We start from the raw sequence: 25,527 nt of genomic DNA, 5'->3' as shown, positions 1-25,527 counted from the left end.
GGCACTGCTTCGGAGATCCCCCCGCTCGCCAGGTATCGAGGTTAAATTTACTCTTTGCATTTCCTCCATGGTTTTGTGGTTATTCCTGCGTCCTGCCCATGCTGGCTTATGCACCATCCCTCCCTGTTATCCCACAAAATCCTCCAGGGTGGGATCTGTCCCCAGCATCTTGGGGACAGGCGAGGTCCTGCTGGTCCAAAGGCTGGGAGGTGGCTGCTGCCAGGGCAGGTCCCGTCCCTGGACATGGAGACACACTGCAGCACCCGGCGGGGAGGAGATCCGAGTGGCATCGGGCTTCCTTATAAACCAAAGCCAAGGTCCTGGGGCCTTTTGAAAGAGGATTTTCAGAGGCAAGCTCAGCCCTGCTCCCCTTGGCCTTGGCATCCCTGGAGCAGGACTTTTTCTCAGATAATTCAAGTATGTGTGGAAGAGGGCCTTTGCTTTCAGGGCAGCTGCGTTTTTTCCTCCCAAGGACAACGGTGCACAAGCCTGGGTGCTAATGGGGCTGTGACATGTGGCATGAGCCCGGCCATCCCACCGCGGGAGAGCTGACGGAGCCGGGGGGCTGCCTGCTCCCCGGGGAGAGGAGCCCTGCCTCCTGCGGGGTCTGACCTCCCCCGCTCACCAGGCACCCTCCATCCCCAGCTGGGACACACAGGTGGAGGGAGTCAGGATTACGAGATGTGCTGGGGATGGATGGAGCTGGGGAATAGCTCTTCGGGTGGGTTCTCACCTGCGGGGGGGTTCCAGGAGCTTGGAACCATCTCCGGTGACTTTTCAGAGGCAGTGTCACAAAGATGCTTGGGGTGAAATATCCTGGTTTTCAAAACCTTGTCATTTTTGTGCTGTAAAAACCCCACTCTCCCACCCTAGGGCTGCAGTCCGGGGTTTCCTTGTCTTTCCAATACATCAACCACTTCCTGACATGTCTCTCAGTCCGGGTTCTCCAGGAGATTTTTCCCATTGCTGGCTCTTCATGAGCCCCCCCATCTGGCTGTGGGACCCCCCGTGTTGTCTTGAGTTGCTCCCGCATGCAGACAGAGGGATTCGTGTCCCCGCAGCCCCTCAGGGAGCCCGTCCCTCCCATCCCCTCATCCCCCGGTCTCTCGGGACACAGCCTGGGGGAAAAGCCCCGCATGGAGGGGACGCCTCTTGCCCCAGCCCTCACCACCTGTTTGGACCCCGCCGTGTCCCGCTCTCACTCATTCTCATCTCTCTCAGGGGTAAAAAATGCCTGTCCCTGCTGCCACCGTCACTGAAAGCAGCCCGGTGCCGGGGCTGGCTGCCGGCAGCGCTGCCGTTCCCGGTGCGAACGGCAGAGGCCAGGCCACGGCCGCGTTCCGCGCTGCCGGCAGCAGGCTGGAAGCTGTTCCCAGCGGCAGCAGAGGATGCTCAGCCTCTGCCATCGCTCCCTTCCCTCTCACCTCCATCTCACCAGCCTCCGCTGCCCCACTCACCCATCCCTGCCAGTGCTACGCTGGGTGTCGCAGCTGTCGCCCCCTGCCCCTTCCACCCCTGAGGGACACGGGGCACCCTGGGACCGCTCAAAGAGGGGGGAAGTTTTTCCTATCAGCCAAACTGGGAACCCAGGTCTGGTTCTGCGAGGGCAAACAGATAGAAAAGCCCTCCCCCAGCCTTTCCTGAGGGCATCGCGGTGCTGGTGGCAGTGGTGCCATCCGACCGTGTGGCAGATGATGCTTGTCACAGCATCCTCACCTGTCTGTCCCTGCTGCCTCCCTGCCCTGGCCATCGAAGGGCTGGGAGACGGGGAGCAGCACCCATGGCCCACCCGTCCCATGATTTACAGCTGCCCTGTGCTCGGTCACCTTTGCAAACACAGGGATGCTCCTGCTCACCTCCACGTCCCCTCCTGGGGAGCCGGGGGGGCACTGTCACCCCTAGATCCTGACTGAGCCACCCTAGTGGCACACAGACCCCTCCAAACACAGATATTAGTGGGAAATTTGTGTTTTTACCCCCTCCAAGCCCTGTTTCCTCCTACCCTCCCTCCCTCCTTGGCCAGTCTGCAGTGGGAAAGGATTAAGAACTAAGACAATAATCAAATGCAATCAAAAGCAGGATGGTGGGAGTTTGTCTTTTGGGGTTTCCTTCTCTTTTATTGCTTTCCCAATGAATAAACATTTGGGAGGGCTCTGGGGTGATTTAGTGGAGCAGGAAAGGGCAGGAGGCCGGGAGCCGCCTGCTCCCTTTGGCAAATCTCACAGGACGATGGCCCGGCCTTGGGGATTTTCCTTCCAGTAGAAATGACCGCCCAGTCAGACGATAAGGCTGGGAACAGCCTGGCTTGATGGGGAGTCTGCTTTGCCCCCCGGCACTGGGGCTGGGGTCTGCTGGAGCTGCTGGGACAGGGGCCGGGGGGGAGGAGGAGAGATTGAAGCGGGTGAATCCACAGCAGCACAGAGGAAGCGGTGACCTTTGAGAAGCAATATTCCTCGCCTGCTGCTATTTATCCAGCCTTCCCAGAGGCTGCTTCTGCTGAGCCAGACCCCTTACGTGCAGGCCAGGCTGGGCGATGCTGGGCTGCCCTGGTGCTGAGCCACGGCCGCCTCCTCTCCAGGGGTGGCTCTGGTTTGAGGAGCTGAATGCAACATTTACTGCTGGAACAGCAGCTCTGCAAGGGGACGGACCTTCCTGCCTGCCGGGTGTCCTTGTGCAGCCGTCCGGTTGTCCCTGAGCATCCCCCTCGCCTTGCCCGCCTCCCCCCCTGCTGCTGCTCGGGCTGCGCGATGAGCTGTGCCCGGGCTCGGTGGGTCCGTGCTCGGCTGAGCGGAAGCTGCAGCGTGGTGTTTACCTGCACAGCCATCTGCATTCACCTTCGGAGACGTGACCTGCCTGCCACCGGCGCCCAGCCAAGCTGCATCCATCGGCCGGGCTGGTGGGGGAGCAGAGCTCCAACCATCCATGCACTACATCAGGCCCAGCCCCTCTTGGCCACGGAAGGGCTAAGACTTCAGCATCCCTGGATGCAGGACCCCACGGGAGATGGGTGCTTGGCAGAGGGCAAGGCTGAACTGCCAAAACTGCTGCTTCCCCAGCGCACCCTTGTCAGCACTCTCATCTCTGCTGGCACCATCTCCCCGTAGGCATCCCAGCACCTGGAGGCACAACGTCTCTGTAGACACCCCTCTCTGTCGTCACCCCGACCCCTCTGCCAGCCTCTGGTCCCAAGGGGGACCGTGGCATGGGTGGGTTTGCACAGAGGCGAGGGACGGCCGCTGTCTCAGTGACCCCTTGCCCACCCATCATCATTAGGGTTATTTTTTAAATCAGGTTCCCAAAGTGGTTATTTACAGAAATGTCTAAAGTAAAGTAAATGAAAATCACATTATTACTTAGAATAGTGTCCCCCAAACAAAGCCCTCTGCTATATAAATATAAACCCACAACAGTGCGGCAGAGCCTGATGATTACTTTATTTCAGGAGCCGTTTGGAACACCAGCCTCAAAACTGATCAAACAGAAACAAAAGCATCTGCGGGGCGGTTTTCTAAAGCTTTCCTTTAAAGCAAATATACTTGTCAATTAATGAAAAGGATTTGTAATAAACAGCAGTAGATGTCCCGTAAAAAAAAAAAAAAAAAAAGATTTTTGATAAAGAGCAATAGATGTCCCATCTGCGTGGGGATGGGAACGCTCCCAGCAGCAAAGCTGTTTGGTTCAATGCGCCGAGCAATGGGAATGTGCTTTTTGCCGGTTTGCTCCCCGAAGAGAGGGGAGCCGGTGCTCGTTAGCGTGGGGACGGCCATTGCCCCCGAGGTTCTGGGCTAACGCCCGGCCCCAGCAGCGGGTGGAAGGCGGAGGCTCCTCTCTGTCGGGCATGGTGCCGGGGTTCAGGTGTCCGGGAGCACCTCAGTGCCTTCAGCGCTGCCGCGTCTGCCCGGGGGGGTGTCCTGCAAAACCAGAGGGTGAATTGGCTTGGCTGGGGGCTGCGGGTCGTGTCGTCCCCCCTTCCTCGGGTCCCGTCCCCCACCACCCCCCAGGTCCCATCCCCAACCACCCCCCTGGTCCCTGGCAGCGGGGCCAAGCCCTTTCGGCCACTATGGGACGAGCATGGGACAAGTGTGATTTTCCCAATCATCCCCACTCCCTTGGGTCCCAGTGGGGAGGAAGAGGAGGAGGAGGCAGCCTGCCCCCCCCCCCACCCCCAAGAGCCGTCCTCCTCGTGGTCCTCTCCCCCATCCTCCCTCTGCCTTCGGCTCTGCTCTCTCTCAAAAGCGCCTGAGAGAAGAGAAACCTGGCTGTAAATTAACCGGGAGGATTTTTCAATCTGAGATGTGCACTTTCTCCCCCCCCCCAACAGCGCTGTTATTTCATCTCTTGGCTGCCAAACTCCCAGGAATTAATCCCAGCCGGCGCTGACAGCGTTTACATTCAGCGCTGCTCAGATAAACCATATCAGCCGGCGCAGCTGAAGAGGAGCCGGGCGCGGACGGAAGGCCCGGCTCCTGCTCAGTGTCAGCCCCACCGGGGTGGGATGACTTTTTTCCTGCTTTTACTTTTATTTTTTAATTTCCCCCCCCTCCCCAGGGGGCTTTGGTCTGAGCAAGGAGACGCTGCAATCCCTTCACTGCTGAGGGTGGCCATAGGGTGGTTCCTACAGCCAGGAGCTCCTGGCTCTTATCTCGGTGCAGATAATGGAGAAGAAGGAGGGACATGTCCTTCTTCAAGCCGGTGGGAGCCTGCAGCTTTGTCTTCCGAGGTTTCTTGCCCTATGCCACCCAGCACACAAGGAGGGGCTTCTCCTCACCCCCAGCTCCCCCAGGCTGCCTTTTAATAGGTATTTGCTCAGCCCAGTTATTGCATGTTCTCTTTTTTAATCTCCCTCTTGCAGATGTCTGTCTGTCTGTCTGTCCCTCGTGGTGACCTCCTGCCTCTCCCCTTGGCTGTCACTGGGTGCCGGGGGGAGATGGAGACACCATGGAGATGTGTCACCTCTGAGCCAAATCCGCGCCGGGCTCGTGAAGCCATAATTCCCCAACACGTGGCAGGATCTGGGCGAGGAGCACCGGACCCCGTGGCCAGCGGTGTGGGCAGATGGGCTTTCCCAGGGCTGGAGCACAGGAGACAGGCCGGGAGCACACCCCAATTCCCCTCTCCATCCTCTCCCCACCCCATAAAACACCACTGGGACCACCGAGGCGGTGTCTAAGAGCTGGATCTCCTCCAGCTCCCTTGGGCAAGGGTTACCTCCTGGAAAGCAGCATCCCAGGGCTGCGACACTTAGAAACGGGGTGGATTTAGCCCCCACCACGGGCACAGGGAAGCGGGAGGGTGCAAGCCCATCACCAGAGCACCTGGGCCAACGTTTCAGCCTCATCCTCCCACCCTGTCTCCTTTCCCGTCAGTGCTTGCGGAGCGCTGGTGTGGCCGCGGGGTCCGGGTCACGGTGCGATCGTCACAGCCACCCTGAAGTGACGGGATCCGGGGGTAAATATTAGTACGAAGTGAAGGGCTGTGTACATATTTTCTCCCTGCAAGGTAATGCTGAAATTCCCGGCTCCTTTTCAACAAGCTGTTGGAAAAACTGGTCCTGTGTCAGCGCCGTCCGGCCACCGCTGGTTCTGGCAAGTCTCAGCCCAGCGTGCGAAGGTCTTAGAGCTTGAGGTCCCCACTGCAACCCCCCCACCCCTGAGCCAGTCCTTTGCTTGTGGTTTCCAAGCCAATGTTTCCCATCTGGAGCGCAGCGGCGTGCGGGCTTTGCTGACCGTTCGCTCCCCCCTGGAAGTGTATACAGGATGTGGTGGAGACACTGAGGATGGCTTATTAATTGCATTAAAAGCACCAAGCAGTTCCCCCCCCTGCCCCCCCCGCAAAAAAAAGACGCAATGTCAGAAGATGGTTTGAACCAGGCGGCTATTCCCCTTCCCGTGTGCTTGGGCCTTTGGTTCCCTTCTCCGCGGCTGGTTGGGCTTGCTGGGATAAGCTGTAGGGGAGAAATAGGCTCCCCTTGCATGGCCACCCCAGTCCCTGTAGCCTGGGGACCCATGACCAGCTCAAGTGCCTGCCCACGCAAGAGCTACCCCACCATGTGCAGGGCTGGAGAACATCACCATTGCCCTCAGACCAACAGGAGACAAGGCAGCATCAGGCTCCCAGGACCCTGGGCAGCCTCCAAGGCACCGATCTCGGCCCTCCTCCTTCTCACACCCCACTGAACCCCCCCATCCTCAGACTGGAGTGCTGAGCTGGGATTCCTCCGCTTAAAATTGCTGGTGGCCAGGTGCTGGTGGTTTCTACCATCCCGGTGGGATGAGCTTTCCCTTCCCTGAAAGCCCTTTCTGACTTGTGCTGATGGACTTGACATCAGCAGAGAGAAGCACAATAAAAAGGATTGCTCGGATTTCTTTTCCAAGCCTCACATCCCAAGGAAATGGGGCCTATGGGACCGTAACATGCGTCTGTCTGCCTGTCTGTCTGTCTGTCCATCCATCCCCTTGCCAACAGCTTTGGAAAGGATGGCCAGCATCGACCAAATCTGACCGAGGTTTCGAATACATCATGGGCCTGTTATGCAAAAGAGGGAGCTGGAAAGACCCACGGAGAGAAACCGCAACGTGACCCAACCGTGCTGGGACCCATCCCACTCCAGCGTGATTCAGCCGCAGTGTGAGGCACGGAAGGAGCCACGTGGGACAGAGCCACGGAAAACTTGGCTTCTGCTGCTCAGGGAGCTGTTTGTTATTTTTAAAGGCTGGGAACTATCACGCAGCCCTTGGAGGTCTTGCTTGCTGCAACTCGTGGCCATCATCACCCCCGGTTTCACGTCCAGCTCTGCCCCGCTGCCTCCCACGGAGGAGAGGAGCCTTCATCTCGGTGCCTGCTCGGATTCACGTGCCATGGAGGCTGCGAATCAGCCTTAGGACGTGTGTCAGGGAAAGTCCCCAGCCGGTCCCATGCAGAGCATCCTCCCTGTGTGCATTTTGGGCTGGCGAAGGCACGGGAACAGCTCCTGGTTCAGGGAGAGCCCCCAGAGGTTGGCACAACGTACCTGGAAGCCAAGCAAAGAGCCCGGAGGAGGAGCAGACCTTCCCCTTTTCACTCGAGCCCATCAGCAAAACGCTCATCTCCTCCCTTTGCTGCTGCTTCCCAGCCACAAAAGCTCCCTCGCCGGTGTCCCGCAGCGAGCGGGAGCTCACAGACCCGCCTGGCCATGGGGCAGGCCCCCAACAGCCCCCCACCTCGCAGCCACCCCACCAGAAAGAAACCAAAGAAGAGCTGGAGGGGTTTGATTGATTTATCCACTGAAGATACAAGTTTCGGTTTAATAACACCATTCTGTCTGGTTACAAACATACTAAAAACCTACAAAAAGAAAAACAAGTTACATCCATCGTACACGAAACGGCATGTATAAAACCAGCACGGAAGCGCCGAGAAACACGTACATGAACAGTATCCGCAGCGGTAACAGGAAAGACACGGAGTTACATCAGACCACGCCGGCTCATGTCTGTGGGTCACGGTGGGACTGGTTAAGACATACTAACAATTAGAGACAGCTTTAGCTATGGAAAATAATTAGCATCGCAGTCTGTTAAATAGGTCAGACCCAGGCGGGTAGTTTTATCCCTCCCTTTCTGTAAGTTGGTCCAAGGTTAGTTCCCGGGTTTCCCTTCCACCCATCCCTCCAGCATCGCTGGTGCTGGCCCTGAGCGGTCCTCGCACCGACATCGGCGCCCCAGGACGGCTTCCCTATGGCCAGGGCAGGGCAGGCTGAGCTCTGGCGCCAGCCAGCCCAAATCTGGTCCCCACTGAAGTCGCTGGGCACCTCCCCAGAAAGCGGGGAGAGGTTGGGATCCCCTTTACTGGGGGCGAACTGGAGCAAACTGGCAGCGATGCAAGAGGAGTCCCCCGGGAGAGTCCGGGGCTTGGCTGCCTCAGGGATTTGTCTCACCATCAAAGACAAGGGTGGTGGCACGAGGGCCTTGGGGGTTCCTTGCCCGAGCGGCTCTGGTGGTGCTGGGGTGTCTCTCTGGCTGGCTGGGTGTATATGGAGCTGTACCCGCCATGAGGGTTGGCCACAGGGCAGGGGGGGAGGGACAGAATGGACGGGATCTGTGTCCCGTCCCAACCTAACACTTCCCATTCCCTCCAGCGCCGAGCTCCCTCTGACCGAACGCAGCGTTGGACTTGGGGTGGGGGGACACAAGCTGGGCGTTATGAGTGAGTGTCCCCAAAGACAGCCAGGATGAGGTGCTCGGGGTGGGGGGGGACACACCCTGCCCTAGGGACACCCAATACCCCCCTCGCTTGGCGCCCATCTGCTGCTGGCAGGGGGCACAAGGACTTTCCCACCCCGGTCACGGGTCCAAGCCCAGCCCTGGTGCTAATGCAGAGACGCTGGATGAGCTGGGGGCCCCCCCGCCCTGGGAGTGGGGGGGACATCTCTGAGCTGGGCTTGTCTGGCTTGCACGGCGGTGGCCACAATGGCGTGGGCATTGGAGAGGAGTAGAGCAAGGAGGAGCAGTTCGGCAGCACCCCTGGGGACAGTGAATGGGGCTGGGGGACACGGGGGTCCCATACCCTGAGCCCCCCGAATTCTTGCTCATGAATTTTGGGGGGGGGATGACTTTGCGAGTCGATCCCTACTCGCCACTGCCAAGGAGAGCAAAGCCAAGCCCAAAGCAGGCACGGGCAGCGCCCTTACCTCATCCCAAGCGTGCCAGGAGGTGACATGTTGTGCCCCAGCAGCAGGAGCTAAAGGGAAGGGAGGATAATGGGGGATAATGGGGATACAGGGGTCCCCAGGCGGCTGTGGTGGCTTGCGGGGGGGCGGGGGTGACAGGGAGCAGCTGTGCACACGCGTACAGCAGAGAGCCACGCTCAGAGCCAGGACCCGGCCTCCCTTTCTGCTCTTCCACACGGCATTTATCAGCCCTGTCACTCTGGAATGGTATTTTTTCCTTTTTCTGTTCCTTTTCATCTCTCCCCAGATGAGAATTTTCCCCGATTTAAGCAACGCCTGCCTCTGCCGCGGGCGGCGAAGAGGGGGCGTTCGCTTTATCTCTATCTCTTCCCCTGGAGAGCTCTGTCCCGGCCGCCCTCCCTGCTTCGTTTTACTTCCTACAGAGCTGGTAAAAATAAACATGTTTTCGTTTGCATATATTCGACCGGCCTGCAATTTGGCTGATGGAGGTGGGGGGGAGCTCCTCGAGGGACGGCAGCTGCACGCATCTGGATTCGCTTTGGTGGGGGGAGAAAAAAAAAGTGCCTGGAAAAATCCCCCAGCCCAGCACACACACACGTGGGTGCATAAGGTCATGGGCTAGTTTTCTCTAGGGAAGTACAAAAAAAAAAAAAAAAAAAAAAAAAGAAGCAGCCAAGCCCTGTTCAAAGGGCAGGGGACCTCAGGGCTGCTCCCCCAAAGCCAAGGCACTCGGGCATGGGCACAGGGACTTCCCAGCCACCCCAAAATCGCTCCCCCGGTGATTGCGAACAAGCCCCATTTTGCTCGCGGGAAGGGAAAGGACGGGTTTGCACTGAAAAATAAAAATTCCCACCTGGAGAATATTAACCTCAAAGGTTAATGTGTGAACTTTGTCTAAAGATGAAACATCCCTGTATGGAAACATCCCTGGCCCAGCATCTGCGGAGAGCGGGGAGTACATGAACTCACTGCAAATATGCGCTGCTGGCCTTGAGGTTTTGGCAGAAATCGGTGAAGCTCGTGAGAGTCCCGTGATGCACCCAAAAAAAAAAAAAAAAATTAAAAAAATCTAACAGTCGTGCTCCAAGCGATCGCTCTCCAGCCTCGCACCGGAGCAAAGTCAATGACTGGACGGGTCTTTTCCCATCCGCACGGGCCTAATCCTGACGCCGGCCAGAAGGTGATGTTTGAAAGATGCCTCCACCAGCGGTGCGAGGGATGAGCAGATCCTTTGACATTGGGACGTGAGCCGGAGGCATCAGCTGCTGGCACCTTCACAGGCGCAGGCTGGCGGGGTGAACTCCGGGGGTGCTGACCCTAAATGACAGCCCACCACCCCATCAGCGAAGCGGCATCGTTTGTCACCCCCACGCCTGTCCTTTCCCTTTATAAACACCTTCACCTTCCACGCTGCCATGCCGAGGGCAGCCATGCCCTGAGCTGTTATTTCCACCCAACCCTCTACCTACACCCAGGACGTGCCATCGCTCCTCCTCCATCGCGTCTCTCCACCTGTTTCACTGCGGGACATAGGGAGGAAGGATCTGCAAGGCCAGAAAGGGTGGCTGTAGTGGAGACCTGGGGCTACTTTGGGACTAACCCTGGTCCCAGGGCTCTCCAGGGAGGTGAAGGAGGGCTGGGGAACGCAGCCAAAATGTTTGGAGCCCTCCCCAGATCCCCCTTTTGCCCAGAGGTAGGGCGTTGGGTGATGGCACAAACTCAGTGCCGCATCTAACCAAGCCCAGAGGAAGAGGAGAAGACATCTCCCCCCCTGCCACTTTCAACAGTCGCCCCCCAGGGACGGGGCAGGGCTGGGGTCTGGGGTTTGCCCCTCCGTACGGGCTCCCGCGGATCCTGAGCAGAAACATACTCTCACAGCTGGTGGAAGGAAGGGGAAAACCCCACTGAGAGCTTTTCTGGGAGCCAGCAACCGGTGCTGGCCACCCCCGGCTGTGCCAGGGTTGGGGAGCCCCTTGGCATGGGAGCAAAACACTCGAAATGGGGAAAAAAAAAAACCTATTCCCCGGGGATGATTAAAAGCAGAGATGAACTGGCTGCGGGTGAGCAAAGCGGGAGATCCTGGCTGCTCCGGAGGAGGGAGGTCAGCCCTGGGGTGGGGGTGGGGGTTACTGCATCTCCTCGTGCGGAGGGGGGACGTCCCCAGGGCGGCCGTAGGGATCCCAGCCAGGGACTGTGGGCTCGCTGCCTGTCAAGCCGACATCCAGGATGGGAGCTGGTCTCCCTTGGAAAGCTGCCAGCTCCCGAGGGAGTCCAGCGGACTACTGGAGTAGTGGAGTGAGGCCAGAGGAAATCTCAGAAGGGACACCCCCCCACACACGCACTTCAATAGGTAACATTGCCATTAACATTAGGGTTTTAAAAATAACAGAAACATTTTGGGAAGCACTGGGTGGCAAGGATGCCAAAGCTTCCTAGCACATCTGATGCTTCATCCCCAACCCTGTGGGAATCAGCCCCCAGGGCATCCTATAAATCCAAGCACAACCTGTGCAGGAGGCAACGGGGCCGCTCCTCCTTCCTTTTCCGTAACCAAAGGGGAAACTGAGGCAGCAAAACCAAGCAGACTCACCCACAGCTTCGGGAGGAGTTGATGTTGGAGGCAAGAGGAGTGCTGTGAGCCCTGCAGCCACGTCTCGTTTTTTGGGGGAGAGCCCTTTGCCAGGCCCGGGCGGGAGCACTGCCGGCCCCCGAGGGGGGGACGCAGCTCCTGCAGGGGCTGATTTCTACCAGGCACTTTGTTTGGAGGAGCCCAGTTTCACCAAGAGGGCAGGAAGATGCTCTATGTAACAAGGTTATTTACTAAATTTAACAGAGCAGGGACCTTTCTCCACACCCGGGAATCCCTCCTGCTATGTCCACTTCATCTTTCCCTGCCTCTGATCACACCCCGAACCCCCCCTTCTCCCCCAGCGGGCCAGACCCCCCCCCATCCCTGCACTGCCCTGCTGCCGGACAGACAGACCGACGCACGCCGCCTCCCAGGGCGATGGCACAACGCGTGCCACCCATCCCCATCCTCCTGCGCGTCCCTGCTGCCCAGGGGAGCCGAAGGGAGGTGGGTGGGCTCACCACCTCCCCACATCGGACACATGGATCCCACCTACGCGCCGTGCTCCGAGCCAAGGTGTCCCCCCTCCTCCCCGGCTCTCTCAGGCTGGGGGAGCACGTCTCTCCCACCGCCTCGCTCCCTCCAGCCCCCGGAGGGTTTGCAAAGGCCAGCCGAGGAGAGGGACTGGGGATGAAAGGAGAGGCGAGGGCTGCTGCTGGCCCACAGTGGAGGGTGATGGGCAACCAAGAGCGGGTCTGGCCACAGCCATCAGCCCCGACACCCTGCCGGGTGAGTAGAGAAAGTGCAAAGCAAAGCGTTTTCGGTGCCGGACGGCGGTCCCCATAAGCATCGCGCCCCCAGAAGCGAGGAGCCAGGTCTACCTGGGGGCTTCATGTGGAAAACAAGGGTTGTGGCGCTCATCAGCGAACGGGGCTGCACCTCTCTGCTGCTGCGCAGAGCTTGTGCAAGGGACTTTGAGATGGCACAAAGCGAGGTGCAGGATTTGGGAGGTGGTGACGGACAGGCCAGGACAGTAAGATGGAGCCAACAACCAACGCTCTCCCCTTGCGCTCTGCATCCCCTTCCAGCGTCCCCTGCAAGTGCTTCACCCCGACCCACCCACACCCTTGGTGCTTCTATTGATTTGGCTTGTTTAGTTTGTTTTTAAACCCCGTGGAGATCAAATCGTGACTTGGCAGCTAACAGAGCTGGGCCCTACCGGGCTCCCCAGACTGAGCGAAGATCTTGAGAAGAGACCAGAGTGAAGTCCTGGGGTGAGCGAAGCCCTCCCTGCCCCTCGCTCGGCCCCGCTGGCCGCTCACAGGGTGGCAGTGGGGTACTGCGGCCAGCCCACCTCCTTGTACACCGCCGTCACGTGGGTGCAGATGAGGGTCTTCATCTTGGTCCAGGCACCGTGCGCCTCCGGGGTGAAGTCGTCGGCGTATTCTTCAGCAATGACCTCCAGCATGACACCAGTGAGTTTCTGGAGGGAGGTGGACAGCAAAGTTAATAACTCTCCGGGGAGCATCTAACAGCAAATTTATCTTTTTCCCTAAAAAAACCCTCAATTCAATCCCATGGATGAGTTCTGGGAACCCTCCATGGGACAGACAGACGTCCGGGAGGTCTGTTGGCACCCCAGGGAACAGGTGAGGCAGGTCACCAGCCTGCCCGGGCAGGATGAGACCCAGGCATGATGGGGTTCAAGCATCTCCCTAATTTGTGCACCTCAAATTATTTAGTCCCTTCTATCACGCTTATCTCTAGAACAAGGGACATGCGGCCACAGCCATGCTGGAGGGACTGCAGGCAGGTGGGTTTCCCTGGGCAGGGCAAGGAATTGATGCTTCAGTGTCGGCTGTGTTTGGGAACGGTGGTCTGTGTGGGACAGCATGGCTTTGGGACACTGCGGCCACGTGGGGAGCAACCCCCACGACCAGCCAACCTTCTCCAGCTGAGGACAGGCAGCACCCACCCATCACAGCTCCCCCTCTCCTGCCCTCTTCCTACTTCCTACAGCATCCCAGAGATTTATTTTGGTTTTGCTCCCATCCTTTACCTTAAAGTAGATGGGCTCCACTTTGTGCTTGACGGCATGGGCCTTGCCCACCAGGGCCAGAACAGAGGAGACCTTTTCGGAGTCGTTGAGGTTCTCCACCACAGTGTTAATGGCACCCATGACCCGCCGAGCGTGCTTACGGAGTTGCAAGCTCCTCTCCATCTCCAGCGGGTCCTCCATGTTCTTGAACTGGCTGAAGTACTGCTTGGCCGATGGGAAGTTGACAAAAAACCTTCCGGAAAGAATGGACACAAAATACCATCAGGAGGGTGAGAGCAGGCTGAGAGGTTAAACCAAAGCATGGAGTGGTGAAGACGGTGGAAACCACCCCCTTGGATCTAACACAGCCAGGGCTGGTTTTCTCATTGAGTTCCCTGGGAGCTGTGGCATTCAGCTGCCTGAAAATCATCAGGTTAATGCCTTTTTGCCCCCAGTCTTCCCTACGGACTGATATTCATCGACAAAGCAGAGGCAAGACGGAGTTCTTGAGACTCCACCCAGGCGTGCCAGACCCTGTGTACATGCCCACGTACATCAAAATGTCCTGTCCTGCCTCAGAGAGCTGGAGATGATCACGAAAACCCCTCTTCACCCCAGGCAGCCTCTCCCTGCCCCTCTTCCCCCGTCCCACAACAGCTTCTCAGCCCCACAGGGTTTATTCCTGCATTGCCACCCAAAAGAGTCTCCCCCGGCCTGGGATGCCCCTGACTTTCACAGATCAGCCCCCCACCCCCGAGCCTCCAGCGAGATCTCAGCCCTGAGCTCACCTGTGCCAGGAGCCATTTCCCCCAGCACAAGGACACCCCAAGCACCCAGCCAGCCCCTCTGGGGGGCTGAGGACCCTCATTTCTGCGGGATTAAATCAACCCCAATGAAACGCAGCTGAAGCAAATGAAGCTGCGATTGCAGCTGACGTGCTTGAGCAACCGGGGGAGCTGAGGGGGGTGGGTTTGTAGGGAACAAGGTGACGAGGTGCAGGTCTGGGGCCACCGATACCAGCACCATCCATGCCAGCACCGCAGCTAGTTCTTCTCAGCAGCCGGGGCTGACGCTCGGGTCACATTAACCACCCCCTTCCATCCGATTTACACGGGGAGAACCACACCAGCATTTGCTCCCCCCTGTCACCCGGGTCCCTCCCTCCGAGGGGGCTCTCTCTGCCTTCTCCAGGACCGGCAAAGGATGCTCAGGAGGTGGCAGATGGTTCCTAGGGCTGTCTCCCATGATTCCAGACTCCAGAGAGACTGCTTTCTCCCTCTCCCAGGCTGCCATAACCCCCTCCCCAAGCACCATCCCAAAACACACAAGCCCATCCCACCCCTTTTCCCAACCATCCCTACCTCCCTCCAGGACCAAGTGGGATCCTCTTCCCCACTCCACGAATAAGCACAATATTGAGGACCAGGCTCATTTATTGCTTCATTATCCTCCTTCCCCCCCCTTCCTTCCTTCCCCCGCTCCCTTGGCTTGTGAAGCTCGGGGGCACTGCCAAGGAAGCGTGAAGCAGCGCCTGGAGTGCACCGCCGCTTCTGTTGCTTCCCGGAGGCATCTGGGATTCATCAGACAGCCCGAAATAGGTTTCGGAGGTGTGAAGAGTGCGCAGCGGAAAGGGTGGGGGAGGAAGGAAGGTGGAAGGGGGAGACAAGGTGTTGCTTTTAAAACCTGGAGGGGACCTGTGACAAAACTCCTCTTGTTATTGTGCAGCCTCCCTCCCCCGCCCCCCCCGGGCAAAGCTCCTCCTGACACATCTGGTCCCTGTCAGGAGAAATCGTTTCCAGGCCCGGCTGTCTCCAGCTCCTGTCGCCACAGAGGTGCTCGGTCCATACCCTTCAGCTCAGGGCTGTCGGAGATGGACACCGGTCCCCTGGCTGGGGCCACACGGGCAGCATCATTCCCAGGATTCAAGACTTCTGCCCTGAGCATTTCCCAATAGAAGGACAAACGTTCCTTTCTGTTTTAATGGGACAATTTTTTCCCATCCTGCCCCAGCGTCCTTCTCCCCCTGTCCCATCCCTCCCCACGTCTGGGCAAGCTGCTGCAGCCCCCGAGCCCACAGCTCCAGCCAGCCCCTGAGATCAATGCCCTCCTGGTATTCACAGCCGACACTATGCCGAGATCGGAGCCAAGGGTTTTTGCACCCCTGCTAGCGGATCTTCTCCCCCCTCACCCTCTGGCCGGGGTCCCCCTGGGCACTGGGAGCGGGGGTTGCTGCTGGAAGCGTGAGCTGCTGCCCACAGACCACCCCGACACCGGGGATGGAGGCTGCCAGACAGTCAGTGCATGCCTAACCCTCTGAATCCCAAACCATCGGAAGTTCCCCGAAAAGCCCTATTTGATTTCAGCTCAAGGGCATGATGCTGCGAAGAGCCAGGGAATGAGCTGAGAAAGATTCCTGGTCTGAGACAGGCTTTTTCAGCAGAAGGAGAAAACAGCAAGGGAGGACTGAGCCCGGCATCACCAGGGTCGGTCAGAAGGAGCACCAAGAGAAGGAGCACCAAGAGCCACTGGGGCTGATGCTCTTTGCACCTCTCCCACAGCACCACCTCTACCTCTGTGTTGTTTTCATCTGGCTACGCCATGAGCAAAGATCAATTAAATCCCCAAAAGTCCCCAGCCTGGGTGAGACCAGGCCAGTGAAGGATCCAAATCCCTGGTTTCCAACCTTGCCCTGCTTCGCAGACCCTCAAGGCAATGTCCCCATGGGAGCTGAGCCCGGCAGCTTTCCTAAGAGACCGGCAAGAGGGAGGTCAATGGTGCCACAGGGACGTAAAAACCAGCAAAACCCTGGCCCGTGTGCCCAACCCCACATGCTGTCCACTTCCATCGCTGGAGAACTGAAACAGGGGAGCCGAATCTGTCTTTCCTTCACATTGAAAGAGGAAATCCGTGGCCAGACAGAGACCTGCATCCATCTCTCCTTGGCCCACGCCTCTTCGCAGGGCTGGAGAACGCAGAGGGAGATGCAGCAAGAGCTTCTGGCCCGGAGCAAATATTTGAGTTGTCAAAGCAAGAAAAAGAGGCTCGCTCAGGGGTGAGTGTTAATAAACAGAGAAGATTAATTTAATACAAAGGTTAAATATAACCAGAGGAAAGGAGGTTAAAAAAAAAAAGGAAGAAATAAAATAACTCAAACAATAGCGAATTAGGAGAGGTGTCGGTTGGGGTTTTTCCATCTACAGAACATTTTTCGAGAGTTCAAACATCTCAGGCTCTGGAATTTTGTTGGCTCATTATGCATGTGTGTGTTTTGCGCTCTTTTACTTCACCGGAGTCATTAAAAAGATGATATTTACCATTGCATATCACACAAAATGATGATTGATAGAAGCCAGATGCCTGCATACCGATCTCATTAAATTTCTTTTTAAGCGATTCCATTCTGCACCCGCTAATTTGTACTCTGCGAGCTACATCTGGACCCGACTGACAGGATGTCGGGATTGCTCTTCCTCTCTCTTTTGCCCTTTTAACAACTTTAAGGACACAACCGTTCCCAGTAGCAGAGCCAACGGAAATAATTAAGGTGCAAAACCACCGCAGTCACTGGGAACCTGTTTTCTGTTCAGGAGGAGAGATGCCGCTTCTCCTCCCATCTCCCCCCCGCTCTCCCCGGACCACGCAGGGCAAACCCCCGCATGGAGGAAATCTTCAAGCCCAGCCATCTCCTTCCTTTCCCAGCTGGAAAAAGGAAGGGAGCTGCTTCTTTGGTCCCCATGAGCACTGAAACCCTTGATGCTTCACTTACCCTGTAGGCAAACGGTGGGGGAAAAACACCAGCGAGCCCTCAAAGCTGCTGGGGGGGCTTCAGCTGAAGCCCCAGACAGCACTTGTAGACTTTTTTTTTTTTTGCTAGATTTCCCTCCCAATGCTTTCATGTTATCTCTCACCTCGTCCCTCTACGTGGGAGAAACTCAGCCTGGAGTCTCTCCGCGTCCCTTCGCAAACCTCTCCTTCCAGCTCCTCTCTGCTCGGGTGCCTACAAAGCAGCTGATAATGGGTAGGCAGGTGGTGTGTGGTGCTGCTATTTATTATGCCGAGGGCTGTCTCACCGCTTCGCCTGCACGGTCCCCCTGCTCCTCCCAGCCACCTGTAGCCCATCATCCCATTTTCAGGCTGGGGCAGGGGTGCCGGGTGCTGCCTGCGCTCCCAGCTCCCAGCCCGAGGTGAGAAAGGTCTCGGCCATGGCAACGCCACCGCCCAGCGAGACAGAAAAAGGCAAATCTAACTGGAGTAAGGAGAGGATGGTGCCAGCTCTGCCCATGTCCTCTCCCCGAGGCTCGTGGACCGATGGAGACGGTGGTGGGCAGCACCTCCAGCTCCGGCGCGGGGAAAAACGGTCCACACACTGATGCTAAATTCAACTCCTTCTACAGCTGAGGGAGAAGAGGTGTAGCTGGCCTTCCTCCAGGTGAAGCCCACACCCCGCCGCAAAGCCTCGGGAGCAGGCTCCAGCACGGCGCTGAGCCATGCTCGGGGGCTGTGACGCCCCCGGCACCGCAGAGCCCCAGGGCAGAGGGACCGGGACACCCCAGTGATGCTGGGACGGGACCCAGCAGCAAAGATGCAGCCAAATACATTTGGGCGCGAGCTAGCAACCCCCGGGGGCACGTCCTGCTCGCTCGTGTGTGCACAGCTCGCACCTCCGAGTCCTCATTGCTGCTGCCTTCCCCTACCGTGGATGTGGGTTCAGCCCAAAGCCTCTCGGCTGCGTAGATGAACCTTGAGGCTAGGGGTAATTTATCATCAGATAAATGAATTAACAGCGCCAAAGTGGCTTTCCCACATGCCTCTGGTTTCCTACGGCCCTTGCAGTCCCCTTTGCTCAGTGCCTTCCTCCACAGCATCATCCTCATCCTCCACACCTGTGTCCCGGCCCCTCTCTGCTGCCAAACCGCTGTCCCTGCCCCCTGGGTGCGAGCAGCACACAGAGACGGTGGCATCGGCCCCCTCCACCATGCCACCAGCATCACCCCCCCATCGGGCACCCTCCCTACAGCTCTGCCCAGCGGGCTCAGCATGGCCCAGCAGGGTCCAGGGGTTTAAGGAAACGATGCTAAAACCTGAGTCTTGCCTCCGAGGCAGGCGCACGCTGAGGACGGAGTCTGCTGGAGCCCGGCTGCGTGTCCCCGACCCCCGGGGACAGCGGAGGGGGTCGGAGGTGGAAGACAACCCCCAACCGGGTGGAGGTGGGGTCACCCAGATTCACAAGGATGTGGTCCCTGCCCTGGGACCCACCATCCATCCAGCAAAATCGGGAACCCGATATTGAGGGAGAAGACGTGTAGCCGGCCTTCCTCCAGGTGAAGCCCACATCCCGCCGCAAAACCTCGGGAGCAGAGTCCAGCGCGATGCTGAGCCGTGCTCGGGGGCTGTGACACCCCCTGGCACCGCAGAGCCCCAGGACAGAGGGACCGGGACACTCCAGTGATGCTGGGACGGGACCCAGCAGCAAAAATCAGGAACCCGATATTTGCTGGCGCCTGCCACCGCCTCTCCTCTCCGATGCTCCCATGCCGATTTCCAGCAGCCCCGGCTCGGCGTTCCCAGCGGCTCTGCTGGCCGCTCGCTCCCGGCGCCGGGCTCCCGCAGGATCGCCAGCCAGCCAGCGCTCCCCGTTCCCCGGCCGCGCTCGGCGCCTGCCAGCCCACCGAGGGCTGTCCTGACATTTCCCTGACGTTAATGAGCGCTGAAACTCCGCAGCCGGGCGCTCGCCGAGCCGCCTTCGGAGGCACAGCCCCGCTCCGCTGCAGCAGCCGCATTAACGGAGCCGATGAGCAGAGCGGAGACTTGGCCCTCGCCTCCTGCTCCGGGGGAGGGATTTTCAGGGTTGGTACCAACACATCCAGCATATCCTCAGCCATAGCCAGGGAAACCATCCGGGAACAGCCTTCCGCCTCCCCTGTGCCTTCCCTTCCCTTGGCCGGGGATGTCCTTGCAGCTCTCGGGGTGTCGAGCGGGATCTTTCTAGCTAGCAAGGGCAGCCCTGGGACAGGGGACATGGGAAAGGCTCTTCTTGGGTCACCCCGAGAGCTGCTGGCAGCCCTGAGGGCCCGGCTGGTGCGGGATGTGCCATGGGGATCCCTGTGTAGCCACCTTGGCCACGAAGCAGCCAAAAGGGCTGGTTCCAGGTGCTGCGATCGGAGAGAAAACACAGCTGTAAGACAAGGGGCTGTTTCTAGACGGAGCTCGTTAAACCCACGCTCGCCCCCTTCGCCGCTCGGGGAGGGGGCTGTTGTTTTGGAAAACGTCCCTCGCGCGTGTCCTCGTCAGCGGAGCAGAGCCCCGCTGCTCTCCGTTTCTCCTCCTCTCCAGAAAAAACATCTCTCCAGCTTGACCACAACGATCCACGAGCGTGTGACAAGCCGTGGGACAGGGCCGTCACCGCACACAAGGTCGGGCCTTCCGTGGGGCCCTTCTCAAAGCGAGATATTGCAATGGAGGGGGGGATCTTTCCGAGCCGAGCAGCTTTGCTCTGAAATTTGCCCTTCGGCAGCCAGGAAAGGACCCCTTCCCGATGGACACCTCCGCAAAACACACTGGCTTTGGGGGTAGCTGCAAAATAATTTCTTTAAAATGCCCTTTTTGGGTGGATTCAACCCATTTTTTTCAGATTCAGCTAGGAAAAAAAAAAAAAAGGTTTTTCTGCATGGCCAGACTCATTAGTCAGGGTCTTTGCTTTTTTAACCTAAAACTTACAATAATGTCTGGCATCCAAGGAGCGCTTTTATATTTCAAAGCTCTCTGCAAACTGCCTGAATCCAGGTGTGTTAGCTCAGGCTGAGCAGCTGCCGAAATCCGGGGGCCTGATTCCGCATTGGCAATCCTTTCGCTTCCCCTCCTACGCCTCCTGAGAGGGAAAGAGCACATCAGGAGTGATGGAGAAGGTAGCAAATTTGGAAATTTGGAAAGCTGACGTGTCTGGAGATGGAGGGAACGGTGATGGAGAAACCCTCGTGGATGCGGCACAGCCCGCGGCGGCTGGGGCAGGTTGCGTTGCCCGCGCTTGGCACGGCATTAACATTTGGCGCGGATGTGCCTGGGAGCTAATAGAAATGATCCCTGGCTTTTGTTCCCTGATGGGATCCGTAAAGTTTTGTGGTCCCACAGCCGTGACGGCGGTATGTGTGCGTGGGTGTGGGAGCGGACGCGTGCGATGGTTGGGATGGGCTGCGGTTTTAGCCCTGGTGTCCCCGGGCTGAGCCGGGGTCTGCGCACAGCGATGTCCCCGACCCCCCCTGCTGACGCTCGCCCCTCCTCGCCTGGGTGCTCTCAGCCCCTGCGTGCTGCGGCGGGTGGGCCGTGGGGAGGGCTGAGCCCCCCGGGTGCTGCCATCCCCCGGCACGGTCTCAGAGCGTGGGGTAATGGCAATAAACCATTGCGAGGGCATTCAAGAAAGGGGGATGCTTGGGGAGCGACGGCTAATTAGCGAGGGATAATGCAGATGCCAGAGCTGCTGAAGGCTGCCCTGCTCCCCCCCGGCATGCCTGGGCTCCTGAGCTCTCTAGCGAGGGGTGCTTTTCAAACAGGACCAATTCCTAAATTACACATGGGGAAACTGAGGCATGGCAACAAGCCTGGGGACATGGGGAAGCTACGGGTGAGCTGCAGCCCAGATCTCCCAGCCGTGGTGGCCGATGTGCCCGCTTGGGAGTGACCCAGCCGAGACACACGGCCCCAGATGTGCAGTCGAGGGTCCGGCCCCAGCCCCAGCCCCAGCCCCAGCCCCAGCTCCACCAAGGGTTAAGGCGGCCGCTGTGAGATGGATCCCTCAGAGGCCCCTGAGCTCGCGAGGAGGAAGATGAGCGTGGCGAGGAGACTGCACTTCCTCCGGCGCGAGGCTCCCCCACCGAGGAAATTGTCAATTAGAGACATAGTTTTAACCGCACAGCGCAGATTCCCATGATCCGGTGGCTGCTCAGCCAGAAGTCCCCATTATTTGTGTTTACGGCCCCTGGGAGCCCGGAGGCCCTGCGAGATCGGGACCCCACCGTGCTGCTGGCAGGACCTCAGGGCTTTGCTATGGCTTCAAGCACCAGCAGCAACTAGGAGGGCTGGGAACCTGCTGCCCAGCTCTGTGCCTCAGTTTCCCCAGCTGCAAAGCATGGAAAGGCTGGGGGTGGTGGAGGAGGTGGCTGGGCAGGGGCTGAAGGAGGAGGGGCAGAGGGGGCTGGATTGACCTCCTGTGGGACGCCGGCACTGCAGCCCCCCCATCGCTGCCTCCCTGCCTTCGCTCTTGGGGTACAGGATCAGGCCCCAGATTCATTTTGACCCTGTGTGTCCAGAGGTGCTGCAAGACCCCAGCCCTTCCCCACATGGGAAAAAGTCATTCCCTGCCCTCAGCAGCTCCGAAGGGACGCAGCAGGGACGGAACAGGAAAGCACGGAGAGACCCTCTGCCACCAGGCACAGGCACTCCCCAGTCGGTCGCAATGGCAACAACAGAAATGCGGCCACTAACAGATTTGCCTGATTTTACTGGTCTGCGCAGCAGGGTTGCACCAAAGGGGGGCCCACAGCCGCTCATCCCCCTTCCCACTCCCCAGCCACCCTTGTCCACATCACTTTCTGCCTCAGTTTCCCCAGCAAAGCCCTGTGCGGGTGAAGCCGGGATGCTGGCTGGGGTGGCTCTCAGCCCCCGGCAGCGCAGGTGTGCCCACCCGAAAGCGTGCCGGGCAGGTCAGCTGGCACCGCGCCGGCGGCCGCCCACCGTCCCCCTCCCCATCCTCGACCTCTGGAGCTGCTGAATCATGTCTTGGGAAGCGGCTGCCGCCTGCCCGCGCCGCCCGGGCTCCCGGCGGCCTCCATGCATGACCCACTTCTCCCGGCGGCTGATGCCAGCTGGGAAAGGCAGCCGGGAGAGCGGCGGCCACCGGTGCTCCCAACCCCGGCCAGGGCCGCCCTGCTTTCGCCAGCTTCCCCAGGGAGCTCGGGGGGAGCTCGTCGGAGCTCGCGGGGGGAGTGGGGCTCGGGGCAGCAGCACGAAGCTCCCGCTTCAGGGTTTGCTGCCGGGGGGGGACAGCCCAGCCACCGGAGCCACGGCGTGGGGATAAAAGTGGGTGGTAGCTCTCCCAAATTTCACTGCCGTCCCCAGGGACATGCACCTGAAGTCCAGCTTGAAGCATCCCAGAGAAGCTCTGGCTGAGGAAGCAGGTGGTGGGTTCAGCTAGGACGTGCCAGGGCACACGCCATGGCCAAACATGCTCCCAAGGAGCCCGGGGTCACCCTAGGTGCCAGCTCAGTCCTGCCCTGCTGGCACAGCCCAGGGAAACCCCTCACCGCGGTGTCACAACTCTCCCCGGGGAAAAAAAAAACCAAACAAAACAACAAAACCTGGACAAAAAACTTCTATTGGGAAAGTTTGAGTCGGGACCAGAGCTTGGACACGTGGTCCCTGCTGCCACAACTTGCTGTCCCTCATCCCCTGCCCTGCTCCGAGCCCCGTGACTGCACACGGGGACACCAAAAGCACTGAGCTGCCCTGGGTGAATCCCCCATGGCATTGCCACGAGTCCCTCGGTGCTGGCCGCGGGCACCCGGCCACCCTCCCTGTGCTCACGGGCTGGGGGGCACCCGGCTGCGCTTGCGGATGGGGCCGTGGCACGACCTGGCTGCTGGACAATGACCTGGCCACCGCATGGACAAGCCCACGTGCCGAAGCTCATGGGATGGCGAAAAGGGGAATTTTGCATCCCCCAGACCTCTGCCACCCAGCCCAGGTGGGTTTGGTGTCCCCAGCCACGGGGCTGTCACCTCTCCTGGCCACCCCGGCTGGCTACGTGGCTGTGGGAGAATGGGCTCAGCCGTCAGCTGGCTCTGAGAGACGCAAGTGTTTGAGAAGGTGGCACAGAGGGGACTCAAATGCCATTTTTGATTCTCTGCGGAGGGGTCTTGCCAGGAAAATCCCGTTGCAGTGCTGGCAGCGAGCCTGGAGGGGAACCGGCTCTGCTCACCGGCACATCCGGAGAGCCTCTGCTCTCTGCAGATCCCGTGGAATCGGGCCATTAGCTCCCAGCCTCTTGGAAAACTTTTGGGTGGTTCTTAATAAACAGTGCATCCATCCAAAGGGTTCTCCGAGCACCCACAGCCCCCCGCTGCAGGAGCAAAGCAGGAAGGACACATCCCAGTCTCCCGTCTCCTTCCCAGGGTGGCGGGGCTGGGTCCCGGCGGGAGCCCGGGCAGGGAGATCCCGCGTTGCCGGTCCTCGGGATGGCTGGTGGGAGCTTTGTCTCTCCCGAGAGCATCTTTGCCGTTTGTCAACAGGTCAGCACGGGCATCTCGCCTGCCCCCCTCCTCGCCCCGTCCTCCCCCTCTGAAATCAGGGAAATGGCCTGCTGGTGCCGCACCCCGCTGGGACCCCGAACTCCCGGCATCCGTGGGACTCCATGGGATTCCCGCTCGGCGCTTTCCCGGGGTACCTGGACGAGGGTGGCACCCCCAGACAACGCAAGAACACCCCCCCCACACCTCCATTCCCCACCTCAAGAGCATCTCCCCCGTTTCGCTTCCAGGCGCAGAGACGGGGCTGCCCATCGCCGCCCGCAGCCCCACGCCGTCGGGCGATGCTCCGCACCCTGCCGCCGGGGCGGCTGGCTCCCGTGTCCCCCCCCCCCGCCTCCTTACCCCCTTCTCCCCCCTGTGCCCCCCACACCCCGCTTTCCGCCGCCAACTTCAGCGCTCTCCTTCCCGCCGACGCTGCCGCCGGAGGGACAGATGGTGCCCTCGGAGACACACCTGCTTGGGTTTTATCTTGGCTCCCAACTTGCATTATTTCACCCGCCAGCCTGCGACGTACCGATGCCATCCGCACGCAGCTAACTGAAGGGAGGGTGGGATGGGGGGGGGGGGGGGGTGTGTGTGCGTGTGTGTGTGTAAAAAAAATAAAATACCCCCAACCCACCCGAGCGGAGCCCGGCAATGCTCTCCCCCCGCCTCCGCGGCACCCTCCCACCCCCGGCTCCGTCCGCGGGTTAAGGTGACCTTTGCGAGGGAAGCGGCTTCTCCCAAAGTCCCCCGGCAAAGCTCCCCCCCTCCGCTCCCCCCGCCGCCCCGGCTCAAAGGTGTGGGAATCAGAGGAGCGCTGTGACACCCTCCCTGCTCCCCGCCAGCGAATACACCCAGCCAGCTCCCCACTCGCTGTCATTCATCTCCGTTCAGTTATATATATTGTTCTGCCTCTTTCACAGCTATAAAGAGATTTAGTTGGATTTGCTGCTGCCCTTTTTTTTTTTTTTTTTTTTTTTAAAATACCTGATGAGTATGGAGACTCCAACGTCCTCGCAGTTTGCATATACTCTGCTCCATGTCTCTTGAATAACCTTTCTTTCTGCGTCTGAAATCTCTTCACTTCTTTCCCATCTCTCAATCTCCATTTCTCCCTGGACACTCTCCATGAAAAACAGCCGGCAGGATCCTCCGGGAAGCCAGGAGGAGATAAAGAGAGATGTGTGTGAGCGGGTATATCCTGTGAGAAGAGACAAGGTGTTTGCTCAGCGGCCGCGCGGGCGCTGGCGGCTCTGCCGACGTGGGGATGTATATGTGTGCGTGTGTGTGTGCGTGCGAGCGCGCGGCTGCCTGTCGGCGTGTTTATATATGTAATTTAAAAAAAAAAAAAAAAAAATATATATATAAATATCCCGGAGGTATGATGCGTGCGATTAGATTTCAGATCTCCCAGTGCCGTCCATGGCTGTAGTTAGCTTCAGCTCGGCTTGGATGTGCGCGGCTGACTGATGGGGAACTGCCTAAAAGTAAAATATTCAAAGGCATTGCAAGACCAGCCTCTTCACCAATGTGTGAACGTGAGCTCACTTTCTCTCTCTCTCCTCCTCTCTCCCACTCCTCCCTCCTTCCCTTTTTTTTTTTTTTTTTCCTCCCCGAAAGAGAGGGATGAGGGAGACGTTCTGGGCAACATCAGGACGGTGCTGGGGGCCAGGGGGGAGGTCAGGGCTGGAAGTTGGGGTTTTTTTTTCAGCCCTTGTAAACAGCTCAGAGAAAATTCGGAATCCAAAGTGCCGAGTTAAAAGTTATCCCAACCGCTGGCTGCGCTGAGCTCTGCCTCAGCCCCCCCCCCGCCCTCCCTTGCACTTTATTTTGTGTTTTGAAGGACAAACCCTCGCTTGCCTCTGGCTCTCGGGCTGCACGGGGAGTCGGGGCAAGAGGGGAGCGCGACCCCCCCACCAGCGTCCCTCTGTCCCCGCAAAGGGACCACACTCTGTCCCACAGGGACTCTTTT

At 59.0% G+C, this 25,527-nt stretch overlaps 1 protein-coding gene across 2 annotated transcripts; it reads right to left on the bottom strand.

Moving 5' to 3' along the window:
• Positions 1–3,664: 3,664 nt before the first annotated feature.
• CYGB (cytoglobin) lies at positions 3,665–25,186 on the bottom strand. Of its 2 annotated transcripts, XM_054221841.1 has the most exons (4): positions 24,543–24,778; positions 13,297–13,528; positions 12,592–12,720; positions 3,665–3,911 (listed from the first exon to the last, which is right to left on the bottom strand). In XM_054221841.1, exons 1-4 carry the CDS (start codon positions 24,683–24,685, stop codon positions 3,852–3,854), a joined length of 564 nt encoding a protein of 187 aa, XP_054077816.1. In that variant the 5' UTR covers positions 24,686–24,778; the 3' UTR covers positions 3,665–3,851. The 2 variants fall into 2 exon arrangements, with proteins under 2 accessions (XP_054077816.1, XP_054077815.1); XM_054221840.1 differs by lacking the exon at positions 3,665–3,911 and having other exon boundaries at positions 7,241–12,720; positions 24,543–25,186.
• Positions 25,187–25,527: the final 341 nt, after the last annotated feature.

Source organism: Rissa tridactyla, chromosome 15 (assembly GCF_028500815.1).
Source record: "Rissa tridactyla isolate bRisTri1 chromosome 15, bRisTri1.patW.cur.20221130, whole genome shotgun sequence".
In the NCBI taxonomy this organism is placed as follows: domain Eukaryota; kingdom Metazoa; phylum Chordata; class Aves; order Charadriiformes; family Laridae; genus Rissa; species Rissa tridactyla.
This window is presented reverse-complemented; position numbering and strand designations above follow the sequence as displayed.

What these genes read in the sequence shown, in the direction of transcription:
- CYGB (XM_054221841.1), bottom strand. Translation starts at nt 24,685, where the DNA reads ATGGAGAGTGTCCAGGGAGAAATGGAGATTGAGAGATGGGAAAGAAGT. An exon ending in GGAGTCTCCATACTCATCAG is followed by an intron (nt 13,529 to 24,542) that starts GTATTTTAAAAA and finishes TCTTTCCGGAAG; the next exon opens with GTTTTTTGTCAACTTCCCAT. An exon ending in TGACGGCGGTGTACAAGGAG is followed by an intron (nt 3,912 to 12,591) that starts GTGGGCTGGCCG and finishes CTGGTTTTGCAG; the next exon opens with GACACCCCCCCGGGCAGACG.